The 21200-nt window shown below is 41.6% G+C and overlaps 1 protein-coding gene across 1 annotated transcript in view; it reads left to right on the forward strand.

Annotated features, from left to right (window-relative positions):
* Positions 1 to 1833: 1833 nt before the first annotated feature.
* The window catches only part of nxph4 (neurexophilin 4), a gene marked incomplete at both ends in the record, with an annotated part of 44307 nt that continues 24940 nt past the window's right edge, over positions 1834 to 21200 (forward strand). Inside the window, one exon of the mRNA XM_079265873.1 lies at positions 1834 to 1887. Coding sequence (XP_079121999.1) covers positions 1834 to 1887 — 54 coding nt within the window. The remainder of the gene's footprint in view (positions 1888 to 21200) is intronic.

Consider the following 21200-nt stretch of genomic DNA (forward strand, 5'->3'; position numbering starts at 1 on the left):
GATTGACAGCATTATATAACGCTACACAAACAGACACTCTTCACAATCCAGCTGACAGACACACTGATCTCCACGCAGATAAACTCGCGAGACAGGCGAGCAAACACTGTGCATCCCAGATCAGTTCATTTTAAAGGTCCACAATCAGGCAGGCGGCAGCTGGACTGGCCATCAGGGAGAGATGTGGGGCCGCGCTGCCCCGATATATCCATGCAACATTAATATTTCAAAATTGTTTTTCCGGGAATTTATAGTCTGGATAGCCGCTGGGCTCTCACGGTCACATAAATGAAGCAATTGTTAAGGTTTGTGTCTTTGCCTAAGATAACAATTGTTTTCCATTTGCTTGTAGAGTTTAAGCCGCCACAAAGAAAGTCACAAGGTACTGTTGCCGGTATATCCATCCATCCATCCATATATCCATCCATCCATCCATATATCCATCCATCCATCCATATATCCATCCATCCATCCATATATCCATCCATCCATCCATCCATCTAGCCATCCATCCAGCCATCCATCCATCCATCCATCCATCCATCTATCCAGCCATCCATCCATCCATCTATCCATCCATCTATCCATCCATCTATCTGCATACTGTTTTGTTGGTTTTCCTCATGTGTATGAATGCAGTCAATTATAAAGCCACAGACCTGGTTAACTTGATTTACTTTCCATTAGTAATTGGAATAATAAAGTAAAGTAATACGAATAGTATCGTGTAAATAAAGTATTGAAACTGAAGCAGAATTCATATCGAAGTGTTAAATGAGAGCTGGTTAAAAAAATGAGGGCTGCAACTAATAACCATCATTTTCATTGTGGATGACGCAGATTCTTTTCTCGATTAATAGTACAAGAAATATCATCAAATCAAGTGTAAAGTTCCCCAGAGCCCAATGGGGAGAGCGTCAAATTGCTTGTTTGTCAAATCATCCTTGAAAACCCAAATAGTTTAAATTCGCGAACATAAACGACAAAGAAAAGCAGTGAATCCTCACATTTGTCGAGCTGAAAGAATTACTTAAAAATGAACAATTATCAAACTAACTGTCGATCAACCAACAGTTTAATCGATGGACGGTTTTAGCTCTAGTATGAGACAATGAGTGTTCTTCAGGGAAAGTTAGCATCTGAAAGTCATCTTTTAAGCCAACCTCTTACTTTCTTTAGATGCACTACACTCACTTTAATGAGTCTGAAACACAATTCTTGGAATGCTCTCTCCGATCAAGTGCTGTGACGAGAATCGTCGACTCATTATCCAAACATTGATAGGACAAAATATCATACATGCAGTTGTGGTCAGTGTGTTTTACGAATTAAACGAGAGCTGCTGTGCGCCGTGACGCGCGCGTGGACAGAGGGAGAGCGAGGGAGGAAGGGAGAGAGAGAGCGAGAGAGAGAGAGAGGGAGAGACAGATAGATAGATAGATATCATCTCTCTAAACCAACCAGTCAGTATCCCAAAAAACACAAGAAGCGCTGGCGACCTTCAATGAAATCCCCTCTTTGCTTCCGCGCTCCAAACTGACTTCGTCTCCGCGCAAACTTCCAGCAAACGTGCAACATGAGCGGAGACAAACCCCATGGACGTGCCACATGAGGCGGACCAGACAAACTGAAGCCACCGCGCAAAGTTTGCCCACAGAGACCACTGTGACACTGACCGAACAAACACACAACTTTGTGCGTGTTTCTGTTTTCCTGACACTTTTTGATTGTCGCCTGCCGGTTGGGATTGCTTGGATTCCGCGGTGCTTCTTTTATATGTTCAGCCGGGGAGACGTGTAGTTTTTCGGGGTGGTCCGCTATAAGGAAGGTGACATGCAGGTTCTCGGTTGGACCGTAGTTCTCCTGTGCCAGTGGATCCTACGGAAGGTACGTGTATTATCATCCTGAGAGGAAAACAACCAAAACAAAAAAATACTCTCTCTTTTAAATGTCCAACCACAGAGAGGAGGGTGCTGCGTTTGGAGAGAAACACCTGCCTTCTCGTTTTAAAGGGTCAGTTTCCTAGAAATCACTCCGCTGGGGGGGAAGGGACATGCAATAACGTTTTTAATCGGGTCACTGAAATATTTATCGGAATCAGGAACAGCAGGTTTGTTTTGATAGTGCCGTATTTTCAACTGCAAGAACTCCAGAACATCTCTGTTGGCTGGAACTTGATTTAAAGTTGTGAAACGTTTTTAATTGTGTTTTGTTAGTTTGAATAAACGGGTGTGGGACTTTTGCCGGATCTCCAAACGCGCAGTTTTCTGCCGTCTGAGCGTTTCCCCTTTTACTCCCAGTTAAGCAGCCTCTCTTATCTATGTGCGCTCCCAGCAACTTCCTCTCTATATTTCTTCAGAAGTTAAACCCGCCCGTGGCTTGTTTTTTTTTTCATCTCGGCATCGCTATGGCAAAGATTTTGTACGGCTAATTTGGCTCTGATGTTGCTGGTGCAGTGTGGTTGAATGCGTGCGCGTTTTTGTGTATGTGCGCATTATATTAGAGCGTTTTTCTGATTGCTTTACACTGACAGCGGTAATGTAGTTATTGTATACAAATATCCACACATAACTGAATACAATACAACAGAATAAAAGAGAAGCATTGTCTGACCCAGCAGATACACACCGTCTGCCAGTATGTCTCTGGCCTCAGCAAGAAATGAAAGAGAATAAAAAACATGACCTTTCACCATGATCCTCCTCCCTTTCTTCTTCCTCACCTCTGACTCCTTCATTTTCCTTCCCTCTCCTGTTCCTTTCCTTTATCTCATCTGTTTTTCATTTAAGATTTAAAAAGCATCCATGAAAGTGTAAAACAAGTCTGATTAGCAGATAAACATCACTTAGTTGGAGTGTTAGGACTAAAGAGCTGAGGGGGCGAACGGATGGGGAACTTTCACTGCAGATTTGCTTGGTGGCCCACAGTATAGCCAGCATTCTCTGCAAACACAGATTTATTTTAAAAACACCCTGTTGGCTGCTATCAGATTGGGGCTATGTTGTTTTGTGACAAGTAATAACACCTACGCTTTTTCTGAAGATTGAATGCAAATCATTTCTGCTGCAAAGTGGGACTGCTGAGCCTCCACCACATGAGAGTGCAACTCTGTTTCAAGTATTTGGATTGACTTGGTATTAGATTATATCAGCCATGCTTTTCAGTAATGTGCCATTTGAAATTGCGTCGGATCGGGGTTTAAAAAAAACAAAATGTTAGGAGTCGGGTGGGAATAAGAGTCTTGTTTGTTTAGTATGCGGTGTAGATGACGCAGTGATTCGGCTGACATAAAATGACAAGTTCCATCCTTGGGAGCGCTATTAACTTGAGGGATTAATAAGTGAAGAGGTAAAGGAGGCAGTGATGAAGTGAAGGCAGGTGTAACATTTGGTAAACAGAGGAGAGGAATCTGAGAAGCAGAAGTCAGGAGAGGGGAAGGAATAAAGGGTAATATTAACCATCTCTCTAACTTAATTTCATGGTCTCTTTGAACAAAAGCCACCCTTAACCTAGAGGCCAGTTTAAGTACATGAGTAAGTGCATCAGTGAGCATTTGCAAGAAGAAGAAGAGGAGACGGGAAGAGAAAGTGAGAGAGGACGAGAATCCCCTCATGATAGCTTCAAACTCTATCATTTGCATTTTCTAACTCGTCAAAAATATCATTTTTTGGATCATGTGTTTTGAAAAATGTATTTGTTTTAACACACTGGGCGACGAGTGGGTTCTCATATTTTTATTAAAGGAGGAAAAAAATCCTGCATATGATGTCCAACGCTGCAATATTCAAAATGTTTTTCCACCTTTTGCTTTGAAACAATATCTACAGTAACAGCACTACAAAAGAAGAAAAGATGTGTGAAAAGCTTCTTTGCTGTTTAATGCTCCCAGTAGGAACAATAGCATTAGGCGGCATCTCAACCTGACAAAATCCTCTTATCTCCCCCCATAAAACAACTAGCTGTACACCCCAGGGATATTACAGCAACTGAGTCACTTTAATATCATTATGCTGTATATCCTTCCCTCCTTTGCAATCGTGTCTCATATATTCTGCATAGCTTTGCATTTCTGTCGCGGGGAAATCTGTATGAGAAATACAGCGGAGTGTGTTTCCACGCCTCATGTTTGTGCCCACATTCTGTATTTATATTCACGCCATTGTAGGAAACTACAAACATACACACCCTCTATGTCTATTTGTCCATCCATCTGTCCGTCTGTGATCATCTAAACTGTCAAACGGCCCAGTTTCAACAAGCAGGAGGCACCACTGGTCTGTAATCTGCACAAATTATATTCTCTATTCACAAACCGATTCGATATGTAATCTGTTGAAACATGATGATGGAAGCAATCACATTATTGCTATATCTATTGCTTCTGAAATTGTTCCCAGAGATCAAAGCGTTCTTTAAACCCAAAAAAATGGAACAGATTCATCCAGTGTTTTAATGGATTCTAACATGGTTTGCTTAAGGTTAAGCAACAATCCATTTTTATTTAATTTGTTTTTCTCCCCTTTCAACAGCCCTGTGCCCCATTTTTGACAACCCATTACTTTTAGAAATGATTTATCACTTGCTTGGTGCAGTGAACAGTTCCACCCCAGGCTTGGTATTAGCCTTAAGGAGAGGGGAATTTAATTTAAATGTGTGAAGATGTCATATATTTTAGACAAATGTAAAATAAAACATCATTATGGACCTGTAGGTCCTGCTTTGTACAAGCACCTGTCATCACTGATCAGGTTGAGGGGCTCATGTAGGACTGTCAACCTAAACATCAGTCTAAACATCAGTGCACTGTTGTTGATTTGATTAAAACGTAAAGACAAAGTTGGGTATGTATAATAACTGCGGCATAACCCCACTACTATTCTGCAATTCTGAGAGGATCCAGTAATAATATTGAAGGCAAACAGCAGGCAAAACCAATAAGTACTACGCTGCCAAAATTCAATGACAAACAACGTGTGCACCCTGTGTTTGACTGACAGCTCGACTACACCTGAGCTTCCAAGAAAGGGAGCATTATGTCTGAAATTATTGATAAGGCGATGGTATTATTTTTAAGGCACAAAGGAAGAGAAACCCAGAACATATTCAGGTTGTCTGACAGCTGCGGCTGCTGCTGCTCTCTGCTGGAAAGGCCTGTTGCTGGTGTTTGGTTCTCTTCCTGTTGGAGCCAACAGTTTAAACGGGTTCCTCGGTCAGAGATTTGGCTGTTATGAAACCACAGTAAATGCATTTCATCGCTATTTTGTTTTAGATAATCTCAGGAAGAATCCTCACCTGTAGCACCTGAAAGTGAAAGTAGCACTGTATCACTGTGAAAATACTCCATTACAAGTTCAACTCTTGCATTTAAACTATTACTGACGTAAATACACACATATTATAATCAAATGATGCATAAAGTATCAAAAGGAAAAGGTGTTCATAATGCAGAAGAGTTACCTTTCTGAGTGTTACTCTCTTGGTGGGGAGGGCAGGCAGCATGGGAAGGACCCAAACACAGATGAAACAGATGAGGCAGTGGGATGGATGTGGTGATTTATTGAAAATGGCTTTCAGGCTTAGTTACCAAGAGTCAGGCAGGTAACAGGTAATGAAAACTCCATCCAGCAAAGATGATGAAGCGACAAAGGAAGTGTGCTGGTATAAGTAGTGAGTGACTGGTGAGGGAAGTGGCAGCATGCAGGTGATCTGAATGTGGAAGTCTGGTGAAGAGGCAAATAACTTATATTGAAAGGTGCTGAGTGTTTAAAGAAGTGTTTCCCAAACTTTTCACACTGGTCCCCTTGACAAAAAGCCAATGGGATGTGTCCATTGGATTTTGGATTCTTGCAGAAAAAAAGCTCTGTGGCAAACCAATATTCATTAAACTTACATGTTTTGTTCGGCAAGATAATCTTCACAAACGCTCCACAGGTTTGAAATGTGAATACAATCACCAGATGTAAAAAGCTGACGTCACATGACTTCACTTCACCACCGTTAAGCTGAAGCCAAGAGTTTGGATTGATGACGTTAAGTAGTCTCATTTGAAGTCACGTGAAAGCTTCTCAATTCACGAGTTGGGATATTTACTGACGTATTTAATATTGTACCATTGACTTTGAGATGAGAGAACCGGAAGTGCAAAAATGCCAACTCATTTCTGGGTTTTAGGACTCATTCCTGCAGGACTCTATATCAAAGGATGCCCGTCTGTTTGGGAACAGAGACATTAATGCATTGACCACAGCACAGGTTTTACAGCATTGGTGTGCTTTTAAGATACTTCAAGAAAGTGCTGGTTATGGCCAGTATATCCATTATAACAGCTGCATACAGCTAGCAGGAAACCAGCAGAACAGGATATGTTGTATGTCGTACGGCAGCGCAGTCCAGTGGGTCTGATGCACGTTCACTAAGCAGAGGAAAATAACTTGGATATTATTGAACTTTACAACAGGACATAATGATTTGAATGAGGCCTACTTTAGTGTTCAGAATGGGAAGTTGATTTACCTAAAACAGAATGTATCTGCTGGTTTACATCCATAGCCACAGACTCTGATCACAGGTGTTTTCAATGCAAAAGGGTCCAAACATCCTAGCAGCGGTTGTCAAAAAAGCACCAGAGCTTCATCTCTTTGCTTCTATACTCCTTGGAACAGGTTGGGGATGGCAACTGTTTGTCTCACACACTGTGACAATTACTCTTTTATTGGATTATTATGAATGATGCATTCATGTGTAAGTCGCATAAAGCCAACCAATAGGTACATCTATAGAAATGCGTCATATTTTCTAAACTGATCATCTATTTTGTATTTAAAATCTGAATCTGCAATTTTATGGATTAAAAAACACAACATTTCCCTCCAGAATAGTGGAGTTGAAGTACAAAGCAGCATGAAATGGAGATACAAAAGTAAAGCACCTCAAATGTGTACTTAAACACAGTACTAATGTAAATGTTAGTTGCGTTACACGGCTGATTCTCACTTTTTATAATAATAATACTTCTACATTCGAATGCATAAGTCCTATTTTTTGTGTTGCTGCAAGAAAATCAAGAGGGGAGTAAATCAGGAGGACAGGATCAAGTGTGTGTGTAAGTCTAAAGTACATTTCAAATACATCTCAAAGTCCTTCTAGAAATGTTCAAACATAAATGTGAGAAGAACACAAATGAGAGGATAATAAGGGCGTGCTTGTTATTGCCAGACACTTGAAAAATAAATGTGTTGGACACTTTTATCTCAATCAGTTCAGAGCGTCTTCACATTTCAGCGTCTTCCAAAAAGTTCCTTTCTCATCCGTGTGGAGAACAGCAGATGTGTCTCAAGTTGAAATGCAGAGGCAGATCACACTTTGGGCAGACAGGAAACAGCTGACAAGAGGCGCTGTGTTGTTTTCACATATGCAACTGGCTTTGGAACCAATTTAAGATTTGGCTCCTTAAACTTCTTAAAGTCAAGACCCACGTTAGAACTCAGTCACAATCGGTTCCGACTGACCCGTCAATAACTCTGCCTGTGCCACATTTGAGACGTTTCTCTCATATTCCAGGGTTTCCTGTTTTACATCAATGCAGTTTTTAGTGTAATCGTGTTGCACCTTTTGGAGCAACGGCGATGAGAGAAGCCAAAAACACAGATCTTGACACTGTTTCATTGAAGCAAGGAATTTATGTTAATCTGTGACTTACACATTTAAATCTACCGAATTTAATGCGGTTCTCATTTTATTGTGAACCAAAAAATATAAAGATTCAATCTAGAATTTTAATAGATTTTAAAACGATTTTTGACGTTACAGATATAACCAAACATCTTTTTAACAATGAAAAGTTGCCGTACATCAGTGCCAATAATATCATCTTTGGTTATTAAATTACATCAGTTTTATTGACTTGTTATATGCACATGGGAGCTTTTCCTGTTCATTTGAGATCATTTTGGCTATAAAATGATAGAAACAATGATGGCTGTACACGGCAATAAGGCGACCAGGTTTCTGCGTCACAATTTAGACATGAAGCAAAATAATATGTTAAATGTTTTTTTTAATTGTGAAACACTTCATTCCTCAATTGATTATACATTTTTATTTTTTTTTATTTCATATTCAAATGTAGCTGTTTTTTGTAACGCCACCATCAGGAGAATTATTCCCACAATTTAGGTTATATCATCTTGGATCGATGTGACCTCACGAAACACATTTTTTGGGTATAACTCAAGAATTCACATGCTCTTACGACAATTTCGAACAAATGTCTAATAAGAAAACATTATTCATTTTTGGACATAACTGGAAAAACATGACATGAAACTGCAGCTTGACTGGTTGGCGGAGGCATACAACCGCGAGACTGTAATTGTAGTATTGTAATCTTTTGAAAAATTCACATTAAAACAGTACTATGGGGCCCCCCATGGATTCATTGGCTATCATTCACCTATACCAGCCATGCCAAGATCCAACTGGGGTTACAGTGCAGTCGTGAAAGTCAAGAGATCACCAAAGTCATGATGACTCAACCACCGGGCGACATGAACATCTGCTCACAAGTTCATTGCAACAGACTGGCATTGCCATCCTTAGAGCCATACTGTTAGCATGGCTTAAAATACCAGCACAAATACAGGGCTTTTTGTTCGGTCCAGGTCACCTAATTCATATCTGCATCCTAAGACCAACAAATGTTGATGGAGTGATGTTAGTTGTGCTCTCAATCTTCAAATCGTTGAGCAGAAGGTGGCACAGGAGGCCCCTGTGTACAAACACAGTTAAACTCACCACAGTTAAATGATCTGTTGGCTCCCTCCTTTCAGCCTGGTATATCTCCTGTTATGCACGGTCGAACAGCGGAATGATTTATGTTATTATTCCTGCTGTCTGCTACTTTGTTTTTACATCACCTGGCTTTTTTTTTAGGCTTTAGGCTACTTATGTTGTGAGGTATTTGCTCTCCTTTTATCCTATGTCCTTTGTTTTATCTATATCTGTTTTTCATACTTATTTCTAAATGAATGCTTTTTTTAAATAGGACACGGTACTCACAGTGAGAAAAGACAGGATTTTGAGAAAAATCAAGTACATTTTTCTGTTTAATTTTACAAACTAGCCTCCAGCTGTCATAAGTGTCTTGCTTTGGTTGACTTGGTTGTGAATGCCAGATGGTGGGCTTTCACATAACTGCAAATAACATTGGCAATTGGTTGAAGCTTTTATGTTGGAAAGAAAAATATGGAAATCAGAGAAGCAGAAGCTGACAACTTGAATAAAACACCTCCTCCTGTCTCGTCTTGGCTCTTGTGTATTTACAGAAAGCTCAAGTTAATATAAAATGGTAAACAAAATGTCTTTCACATATTAACAATTTATGGCATGATGGCAATGATCAGATACAACAAAACCTATTTCCATCTGGTTCTTGTTCAGTGATTTACTATCTTTACTGGTTGAGTTCAGTCTCTGAATGTGTGGTCCATGTCATTTTCAAATCAGGGGAACCAAATTAGGGAATTAAAAAAAAAGTATTGCTTTATTCATGTTGCTTGCATATACAAATCTGTGGCTCCACAGATTGTGTTTGCATGGTTGAGAGTTGTGTTGTTACTCTAAATACCATTCCAGGTGTACAAAGCCTAATCAGAATATCGCAATGTTTATGGAAAGTTTATGGGAGTGCCAGTATTTCTGCTGGGTTTGGTTGCCCGGCCAAACAAGTAAACCAAATAAACTTGCATTAAAGCAACAAACTGTTGCGTAATGTCAAGGCTGTCATGAAGTAATGTGGTGTGCAGTGTGTATCTGTCAGAAGGCGTATGAGTCATGCTTCAGCTGATGAATTTCAAACCAATGTGAAGCACTGGTATATTCGATCAAGGAGGGAGGCTGAACCTTCTGTCTCACTTCTGAAGTGATCTGGGTGGTTGTTAATGTTTTATTTAAACCCTTCCCATGACCCCCTCCTCAATATGTCAAAACAATACAACTGTAGATCCTTAAATTTAGTAAAAGTGGTAATACAGGTGCGCCCCAGATTAAATTATGACCGTGGGACGTTTTTTGCATTCCTCCACCTCCACCGCCTCATTACACTGTCCGCCGGCAAACATATGCCAAAATGCCAAAAAGAAAAGAGAAAAAAAGCAATAAGTCAACAGTAAAAGTCTTGAATTCAGAATCTTAAATGTACAATATGAAGTCACATTGTCGGTTTCTGTTTGTTAACACGGCATTAAAAATGTACGCCTCCTCTCCGGCTCAATGAGCGAGCCAAAGAGGGAGGGAGAGAGAGTGAACGAAGAGGACAAACTGTGAATCAGGAGAATGAAACGTTGTTCTCGAAATGTTTCACGACAGTTACGTTTTAAAAAAAATGGTACACATCCACACCTCCTCATATACAGTATCTGCGGTAAGGTGCCGGATTTAAAATGAATGCAGCCCAAGACACGCTTCATCCTGCTGTGGGCTCACTGCTCTCTCTGTGCCTGTCTGTCACCAAGGGGCGACACAACGCGGAGGTCTTTGACCTGTGAAGGAGAACGGGCAGCACACTCCGCCTATTGGGGTCCAAATGCTCTCTGTTGACGGCCAGAAAACACACAGCAAAATAAGAAGAAAACAGATAATAAAGGCAGAAAGCAGGATCTTTGCTGATACAGACACCCCCCTACACTAATAGCGGGTCATAAGTGAATAGAAGGATTGTTTTTGTATCAGTCTATACATTGTTTTTTAGGAAGTTGTTGCACATTATACCTTTTAATGAACGTACAGAAGTATTATCAGCTGACTGTCACTATGCGAAATGAGCTTTTTCAATCTGGTCAATATGGTGAAGTTCAAAACAAAGTCAGCTTTTCAATGTAACAGTTTATTAAATAATGAACTAATAATTAACCAATATATTAAAGGAGAAGGCTGAAACTAAATGTAAATTCGAGGTGAGAAAAAAAAGTCCAGCGGTGACACGGTATGGGGAAATAGCGTTTCAACAGTCAATGCACAGCGCAAGCTTTAACGCGATAGCATGAAATATCCCTGACCTGTTGCTGGAAAAATTTGCTTTTGCGCTTGGGTGAAAACATGGCCACACAGAGAAAGAAGCAGAACGCCGGGCTCCACATCAGACCATGGCAGGCAGCTTCACTGCCAGGATATTCTGGAGAAGGAGGCCTGTGGACAGCTGCTGCCTCAACCCTAAGAGGGTCTCGCGTCTCATGGCCTGACCGACCGCCCAGCCTCCAACACGGCTCTCTGTGTAACCGCCAGCTTGGGCCGTGGAGGAGGAAGCGGTGATGTTGGAGATTGTTTGTGGGCTGGGATGATAGTGAGCAAACAGGATGTCTGTGAAACTCCATCTTTCTCGTTGTTCCGGGTTATGTATCAGTATGCTCATAGGCAGTCGTACTGACACAACGTCTGTGTTTCCTCTGTATCCTCTGTTTGCTCTCTCCCTCTTTCTGCCTCTCCTCTCGCCCTGAGTGAAGGGAAGGAGGATGAGGGCAGAGCAGGCAGAGCACATATAGAGGTCCAGGTCAAGATAACCACACCTGATCTTTTTTTAACTGAGCTCTACCCTCACCGCAGAACACACACTCACATAGCATTTTAATGCATCCTGGGCTGCCCCAATGGATGGGCTAGCATTCTTACAATAGTACTGTGTATGACTCACCAAGCCTTATGGAGCGACTGTGGAAAATTGCTCCCTGAGAGGAGTTGTGGGGGGCAAGAAAGAGAGAATGCATGAGGAGGCGGAATCAATTCGAAAATATTACTCGTAATCTGTTTGCCGAAAAAATACATGGCACAGACATGCATCGAATGGAGCTTTGATAAAAACAAATTACCTCCAAGCACACGTATACAACCAAGAGGGGAAATTCAGGAATGCAGGGTACACGAGTACCCGATTGTTCATGTTGTCATGACCAAGGTGTGATAGACAAAGAGACTATCTATTACTCAGCAATTACCATTGAGGTACTATACGGCCATGATGGCAGAGGGGAGAAAATGAACACTTAGCTGCAGCCGATAAAGGGACATTACAGCTGACTGTGTCATGGCCCTGTAACGCTGTCTGCTAAGAGGGCACACATCCATCACCGCACTGTGTCCTCCGGAACAGAGAAGAAGGGCAGGGAGGAGCTCCACAACTTCATCCGTCATCTCACCTTTTAAATGTTGACTTGAACTCAGAGTGAGACCAAAATGTTTGAGTACACTTTTAAATATTAGAAATTACTGTAGGCAGTAATGCTGAGTATTGTACTTTTTGGGGTTAGTTAGTGAGTTCAGATTTGTAATTCTGCTTCCTCATGTTTGATTAGATAGTTCCAAATTTTTTTTAGACTTAATTTTATTGAGACAAATATCTCGTATGACTGCTTGATTTTAGCACCCTTGGAGTCATGGCTCAATGGCAATGTTGGTCGGTCCAACACTTTTGTCCAGACCAAAACTTCTCAACGACTAGTGGATAGATTAACCTGACATTTTGTAAAGGCATTCGTGATCCCCAGAGGATGACTCCTTATGGCTTTTGTGATCCCTTAACTTTTCTTCTCGTGCCATCATCAGGTCAGATTTGTTTCTTTGGTTTATGACCCAATACCAGCAAAGCTGAAGACATTCCCATCAGCCTCAGTTGTACGTTGTGTGTAGTGCTAACCAGCAAACGTTACTATCAAGCAAAAAATATATATTGAACATGGAGAACATTATCGCTGCTAAATATCATCATGTTAGCATGCTAATGTTAGCTTTTAGCTCAAAGCACCCCTGTAAGTGCATCTTCTTGCATGTGCTTGCATGTGTTGCATGAATACCGGTTTGGGTTTTTTAAATATGGGCTCCCTACTTTAGTCTTGCTTAATATTTAATATTTGAGAACTTTAGGGCGTAAAATGGAAAATAAGTAGTTTTGGTAATGTACTGACACTCAGGTGTCATAGTGGTACGTACTAGAATTGAAAAGTTGCAAGTTATTGTCAATCAAAACACTTCTGCTTTTTTGAGAGGTTGTGTGTTTTTGTTTGTTTTCTCTAGTTATGCATTTAACTATTAGTTTGCTGAGTCTCCACTGCGTTTTTGTTGTTGTTGTGTTATTTTTGCATGACTTAATACATATAGCAGCAGGGGGAGATTCTGGGTGTAAAGGGGCCAGCCCTACTTTGGATCGCTCTACTGGTGTTGCTCCACTTTGAGAGGTCCCCAGTCATCTTCGTGATGTGAGCAGTGTGTTAATCTCTCTTTTCGACCCCTCTCCCTCCCTCTCTGTTTTTCCTGGCTGCAAGGAGCAGATCGTTGAGCTTTGGAGATAAATCACAGAATGGACACTTGGCTCCCGATGATGGGCACCGTGTTTGTTTCATACATGCATGATGAGTAGCTCGGCTCTCGGCGGGGGCCATCGGTTGTGGCATCCCGCCGCTGCCCGTGGGTCAGCGTGTTGCCTCGTCTCTGCTCCCCCTGGGAGAAAACACACGCTGTGCTTCGTACATTTGCTATTTGATGAAGCAGTGTGTACTCCGATGCGTTCATGTGTGTTTGCTGGTGCGAGAGACAGGCATGAGAACTGAACACGGGCTCACACAGAGCGCTGAATAGTTGAAGAAAAAAGAAAATGTGTGTGTGCAATGTTGGCGTGTGGCTGTTAACACAATTTGAAATTACCGCTACATATACTGTCGATGCAGGTGTTTGATTTATTTTTCTTTTTTCCTACACATGCAAGAAATATTTGTAAATGAGTGTAGCACCTATAGTACTAAACAGCCTTGGGTTTTCACAACATCCAATGATTAATAGTGACACAGCCAGGGGAGAAATATAGAAAAGGATTATGTGCATGCAATGAAATATTAAGTGTAATCCGAGTGACACCAAATATCATAACTCATGGTGCAGACAGCAGAGAGCGCTCAGGGTCAGCTCAGTGTGAGGACCCCGCCACAGATGAGACTGTGGAGGAGGTATTCGTTTTTTTTGTTTTTTTTAAATCATTTTTTAATATCTCCAGCGTGGCTTGTAATGCATTAATTCAGACATGCATTGAATTTATTGGAGAACTGAGGCGGGGTGAGAGTAAAAAAAAAAAGAGACACAGGCAACTCAGCTGGGATTGTGACCTCTCTGGTAAGCCTCGCTATGCACTGAACCTCAGCATCTTAATAAAAAAGAGATCCTGCGGAAATATGCTGCACATACAAGAATCTCAGGGATTTCATGTTTCTCTGAAGCAGACATGTAATAATGGATTCTTGTTTGCATTGTTGTTTGTCCTTTCAGGATTTCAGGAGCTACTGTACATGGGATTACATTACAGTACATTATTGAGATGAAAGACAGACAGTATGCTTGTGCAAGCTGTGATTTTTCTCTTTTCTTTGAAGGCAGGATTTGTTTTCCTGCGGACTGTTTTCCCGTGTCAAAACTTTCTTTACAGATATTGTTTCCTGGCTGCGAGCTTAATGGAGAACGGTCAGGAGATTGCAGGGGAGAAGCGAGCACTCTGCAGAACCATTTGGTCACAGATTGCTGGCTCCTCTCTCAGTCTATAGTACTTCTCAGTCTTTCTCTCTCACTGTCTTTCATCTTACACCTTTCTCACCTGCCACCTGCCTGTCACAACCGTCACAATCGGGCCTCTATCCTTCACAGCATCGCCCCATTTCTCCTCTTGCATGTTTTTTACACAAATCCGCCTCACTCCTGCTCCCCCCCCCCCCCCCCCCCTGCCTTGATACTGGTCATGCCCGGCCTGCAACTACTTTTGTGTCTGATTAAAATGTAGCCCTGGAAGATATAAAATATGTAAGGAGAATTTCATAGTTTCAGCTTCCAGCTCCTAGTGCTCTGATAGCTTGTGCTTCTGCTGGAGAGATTTGCGTTTTTTCCTTTTTTTCCCTCTCCTGGTGGTTTCTGGCTCCAGCCACCATGTTCCTCTCCGGGTGTTTTTGGATCAAGACATGGCAGTTCCCACTGCTGAATTATATTAAATCTCTTCTTGGTTTTCAGTTAATTAGTCCGAGCAACGAAGAAGCAGGGGGGATGGGGAGATTGATGGCAAGAGGGAAGGAGTGGTGTATGCGGAGGCGGCGAGGGTAGACGTTCCCTCCTTTAACTCGGTCCAAGTTGGCCCAAAGGAGGACGCTGGGGAGGGAGTCTAGGTCAGGACTAAGGAAGGAGAAGAGTGCGGCGCAAACTGAACTTGAAGCTGTGCGGGCAAAAGGGGAACATCAGAAAATTGTCAAACATCTCAACTGCCCTCACATTGGCAAATTTGCTGAGGTTACTCCTCATGCAGAGCTTAACTGTCAGTGTGTGTTAGAGAACCTTGACATGCATGTTTTTGATCTTGTTACAGATTGTCAACAAGAGAATGATATATTGAAGGGCTGCAGCTGTTAGGGAGGAAGTTGATATGAGCATAGCTTTGTAGAAACAATCCACAAATTTAGTTCACTCACTGCAGTCTGACAAGGCTCACTATGTGTTTGTTTGGGTTAGAGGCAATATCAGCTGGTGTAGACCAAAATCTCTTTGTTGATGATTGGATCGACCCAGGGCAGGACTGGCCATCTGGCAGACCGGGCACTTTCCCGGTGGGCCGACGTGCCTTTTAGGCCGACACAACTGTCTTTTTTTTTGTCTGACCGGCCCATAAAACAGGTAGATCGCCCCATAGTTTTAATTCTTTTTTTCTAAATTGACAACGAAGAGGTGATGATGATAGAGAAACATGCCTATCTGTATACATCCGCCCACACATACTCAAAATGAATATGTGTGTGCGTGTGCGTACGCTCAGCTGAGAGGTTGTGTCCTGCCGAGTAGAGGGAGAAAAATCCTCTTCAGTGTTTGACAAATATTAGCAAAATATTTGATGACAAAACACATTACCACATCACCGGTGGCAGCGACTTGACGATTGTGCAGTAAGCATTAAAAAGTCCACTGAAAGCGCTGCATTTTTACAGCTTAAAGCCATGTTTCATATGGTCTTCAGAAACCTTTTTCTGCCTCCGTGCCCGCAGTGACAGTGGCTGGAGGCATTATTCTTTCAGGATGTGCGTCTGTACATTTGTTTTGTCCATTCTAGTGGGTTAGGGTCGTATCGCAGAGACGCCTGGAGGGAATTTCTCAAAGTTTGGCACAAACGTCCACTTGGACTCAAGAATGAACTGATTCGATTTTAGCGGTCAAAGGTCACTGTGACCTCACAAAATATATCTTTGCCCATAACACAATAATGCATATGCTAATTATGACAATTTTACAATAAGTCTCAGAGGATGAAATGATGAAGTGATGACATTTTGGACAGACATGGATGCACACTGCACTTGACTGACAGTAATTCTAGTTTGTTATATTTATTGAAATTCTCTTGATTTCCCGATAGCAATCAATAAATCTATTTCCGTGAAAAAAAACGAAATCTGCGGCTGCTGCAGGAATGTGATAATCTGGTTAAATAATTTAATTTGGGCTACCTGCCTGCCTACCTGCGTGAACTCCGCCTGTGCACTCGCTGGGCGTTGCTTCCACAATCTGCTTGTTTGACAGCTGTGACTAACAATAGCCATATTCGTTGTTTATGTTGGTTATGATAATTTTGGGAGAGTGGCTATGGAGGGAAGCCTGAAGGGATGAGCTGTCAGTGTTGCTGACTTGGCGCGGTTTCGCAAGATTTAGCGACTTTTGGAGCTGGTGCTGCTACCTACTTTCATTGGAAAAGAGTTGCCAACACTGGGCTGGGTTTCTTTTCTTGGATGATTTTTTAATGATTTTTTAATCGAGCAAAGATGGGTGGGATGTGATTGATTGTGGTGGGCCGGTTTGAGCCAAATTGCCAGGGCAGATTATTTGTCCCAAGCCATCCCTGCATCCATTTTATAAAATGAACTGATCATTTAAAACCTGAGGGGAGGAACATGTTTGACAAATATTAGCAAAACTTGGCTCTTCTTGGAGTTCGACCTGTCAGAACTTCATTGAAGATATCTTGGATTTGTGTTCGTCATAATTTACTTGGAGAAAGTATGAAATTCACTTTTAAGAAAATTGAATTTGTAGCTGTACTGTATGAATGTAGATTATCTATACAACTCACTGGTATATTCTTACGAGTCAAAATGAATGAATATCTTTTATGTACCTGGGTAAGGGTGGGGTAGATAGTTAGACAAACTGAATGAATTAAGTTCATGACAACTGGACAAACAAGTTCACAGTTGTTCCTTAACCTTCACCAAGAGGTTGAAATAAGAGGTTATGGTGAGGGGAAACAATCATGGGGGTCATTTTGTAAAGCACCTACAGACGATGTAAGATTTATCATTTTTGGTTTTGTTGGTTTGGTTTTATCTGAAATCAAGTTCGATTTTAGACCTGCAATGCTTTCTGTGGTTTATATTCAGAAGTATGGAGTTATCTACATACAGCTCACATGACAAATCACTTCTCTCAGGTCACACATTAGTTCAGATTAGATTTTATTGTGAAAGTTTTACAATATTAATCCATACTTTCAAAAATGGAGTTTGTGAGATTTAGGCAAGAATATCATTACCTGGATTGTGAGGATTTTCTTTTTGTCACAGTGTCACCATTTCAATGTAGCTTTAATCCATTTTTTAAAACCCTTTATTTAATACCAGAGCCAGCTCTAGTGTTCTAGTGGTAGCTCACAACAACTCAGCTCTTTTACATCAAGCCCAGTGGATGAAAGTTCAGGTTGTGACGCATATTCAGACTCTGCCCTTATTAATAAAGAAAGCTGGAACTGCAGTCCCCGTCACTCACTCTGAGTCACAGCTGGATCACACCCGCTCATATGAAAAATAGAGATAGCTTCCTCTGTGTGTGTCCTGGTCAGAAAACCTCCAGATGAAGCCCTCCCGTCGGCAGACACTCGGACCAGACCCCGACCTGCATGTAGCGACATGACCAGTCAGTGACACCGACATAATGTGGCACCTAGAGAAACAGACAGAGAATGAGGGCTGGGAAGTGACCGGCAGACGGAGAAACGGACACATATGCTGCACCAGCGAGAGGCCGGACGCCTCTCTGCAGACAGCTGTGCTTCTGCATGTTCAGCTGAGGAGAGTGTGAACAATGTAATGCAGCATAAACAAGGAGGGCATCAGCAGAATCCGTGTAACCTCCTGAAGGACCCAGCAGGCAACGCTGATCAAACTATTCTTCTTGTCCTTATGACTTTGGGCAGAGAAGTCGGCACCAGAATAACCTTAAACTGTCAGCGCATGTCTGCTGTAGTGAAATTTGTTGCATGAGTGACTGCGTGAAGTTCAACCAACTACAGTTTAGGGATGAAAAGGCAGTGAACGCTTGAATGAATCGAGTTCATTTGCGAGCTCTGTGATGCATTCGACTCATCCTGTACACACTACAGGACTTTAGAAGTCTTCATTTCTTTCATTCTCTTTTTTTGTAACACACTTTTGCGTTGTAAACCGATTTTCTATGTTTATTGGATTTAAAGTCTGAAATGAAATAGTTTGGGGTGTCTTTCTGCTACAGGGTACAGATCTGCTCTGTAAATGACGTGTCCTGTGTGCTTAGAGAAAAGAAAATGCCCGAAAGGGAATGATTTATATTTCATATTTTTGGTCTCATGACAGTGTGCTCAGTCTGTTCAGACTGGTGCTACTTTGTCTACACTGACAGACATGATTTGCATTTGTTTGTTTGTTTACATTGTCTCTCCATTCCCCTGCTGGCTCAGCTGTCAATCAAACACGGACACTGGCCCACCCACTCGGACGCCCGATGACTAAAGGAGCATTTCTGATGTACTCCTTCTCCACTGATGTTCTTTAAATAGCTATTTTTCATTCATTTTACTGTTCTTTATTCTCTTCTTAGATCTCCATTAGCTTCCACAACTTGGTTGTTTGTCCTCCTGTGGTCCATATCTTTTTTTTCCGAATAAAACTTGAAAATCACGTTGATATTGGAGGATAAAGGAATGATTTTTATGATTTGAATGTGGCCTTGGAGGGATACTTTTACCAATTTTCTTTGTGTTATCGCGGTGCGTGCAGATGAATGGTGTTTGGTTCCCTCCATGTAACATCTCTCGCTCTTTTGCCGGTGGACCTTTGCTGGCAGATGGGCAGGGAGCTCTGTGTGTTGGTGTCTCTGGGGGACGTTGGCCGCGGTTCCAACGCCGTCCGTCTGCACACACTGTGGTGACACGGAGGTGGATGAAAATCGGCAACGTTTCCCTTTAAAGTCCACTACCTTAGGGTGCAAGGTCAATCTACGGCATGTTGCTGGGTCCACCACTTTGGTTTACACTGAACGTCTCAACAAGAACTAGATGGATCGCATTCAATTGTGTGCAGATAACCATGATGCCCAGTTGGTTAATTCAAATGACTTTGGTGATCTCCTGACTTTTCCTCTTTCATCACCATGCAGTTGACATTTCAGTTTTTTTACTCTTCAACTCTTGGACGTGTTGCAGTGTAATTTAGTGCACACGTTCATGTTCCCCTCAATTAACGTTTTATCTGATAAGCAAATCATAGCATGCTGACATGCTAAATGGAGATGGTGACAGTGGTAAACATTATACCTGCTAAGTATCAGCATGTCGCCATGCTTTGGCATTCAGCTCACAGCTTCGCCGAAGCTCAGCCTCACGAGCTTTCACGAGGGGCCACGAGCGTCTTGTTTAGTTCTCCCTTATGTCCCGCCTCCTCCTCTACTCTTCAATGTAATCTCAAGTTCTCTTGTTTTCCAGGTATTCCTTTCCTTTGTGTTATTTATCTGTCACACTTTGTGGTTGGATGTTTTCTTGTAGTTGAGATAAGCAGGCCAGCGTGAGCTCGTGTCTCGCTACATCAGACAGCAGAGTATTGAGGGGCCGGCTCCGTGTCCTGATGGCCTGCTGAGCCACATAAATCAAACACATGCAAGGACAGAAAGAAAGAGATTAAAAAGATATCTGTGAGAGATTGACTACCCTGTTGCCTTGTAAAATAGAACCGCCAAAAGGTTAAAAAAAAAAACATACTAGTGTGTATACGTACCCGTGCGGTAGTCTGGTATCAACACTCCCTGTGTAGACCTTGAATGAGTCATCGTTCGCTTCGAGAGCGACACACACACACAGAATTTATGACGTAGTTTACTATCTGAACATTATTCTTGAGATGGACTTGAGAACTTAACCTTAGAGTAATGTCTAAAATGATGCGTACACAAATTCCGCTCCGACATTATTGTGTGCCTCAAGGTTTATCACATCTTACAAAATCTCATCAGGCAAAGCAATTTGCATTTAACTGGATGTGCATTATTTGGAGATTGCCACATCCACTAAATAGAGATTAAAATGAGATTTACAAATGAATGTTGCCGATAAATGTTTTTTGTAATTTTCTCGGATGTTTAATCCGCAAGGTCAGTTCTTCCCACTGTGTGTCACCCATATCAATTCTGTGATTCACATTCCTCCTGCATCACTTTTTTTCATATTTGTATCAGATACACGACCTGCTCCAGTTATTATCTTTTACAGGACATAGATTACAAAAGGCTTTGGGATTTAATGTGTGTTTAATATTGTGTTTCTGGTCATTTTTAAGGTCTTAAACCATTTTTTTTTTTTACCAGCTCCACCTCTGGTGTCTTTATGCACATTGCCTCTACAGTGATTTTATTTTGGCGAGATTTGATTTTCATCTGTGATAACAAATGTTCTTTGTTGAGATCCCAAACCACCCTCCCGTTGTCATTTACCACTTCTGATGTAGAAGAGATTAGATTCTGTCGCCAAATGGTTTAGTTAATGATTTCATTCTCGTTCATTGAGATATCAAACCGCCGTGTCTCCTTTTCATCGTAGAAAAGGAGATTGCAATCTGTTGCCAAATAATTGCAGACTTGTTTTGTGGATCAGTCTGAATGTCATGTTAGATAAAGAGGTGTCAATTAAGTGGCGACGGTTTTCTACATGTAGGGCTACATGCAGTAGTAGTGTATGTATTTACTGTTGTTCCCCTTTCTTTTTTTAGGCATCAGACAAATCTGGAAAATGATTTTGCACATTACAAATGACATTACTTCCAACAATGAAATGTGGTATGCAAACATGCAATACAAGCTCCTCATTAAGTCAGTGAAGAGGATTTTTGAGATGAGCACAA

This window comes from Melanostigma gelatinosum (genome assembly GCF_949748355.1).
Source record: "Melanostigma gelatinosum genome assembly, chromosome: 3".
Lineage (NCBI taxonomy): Eukaryota > Metazoa > Chordata > Actinopteri > Perciformes > Zoarcidae > Melanostigma > Melanostigma gelatinosum.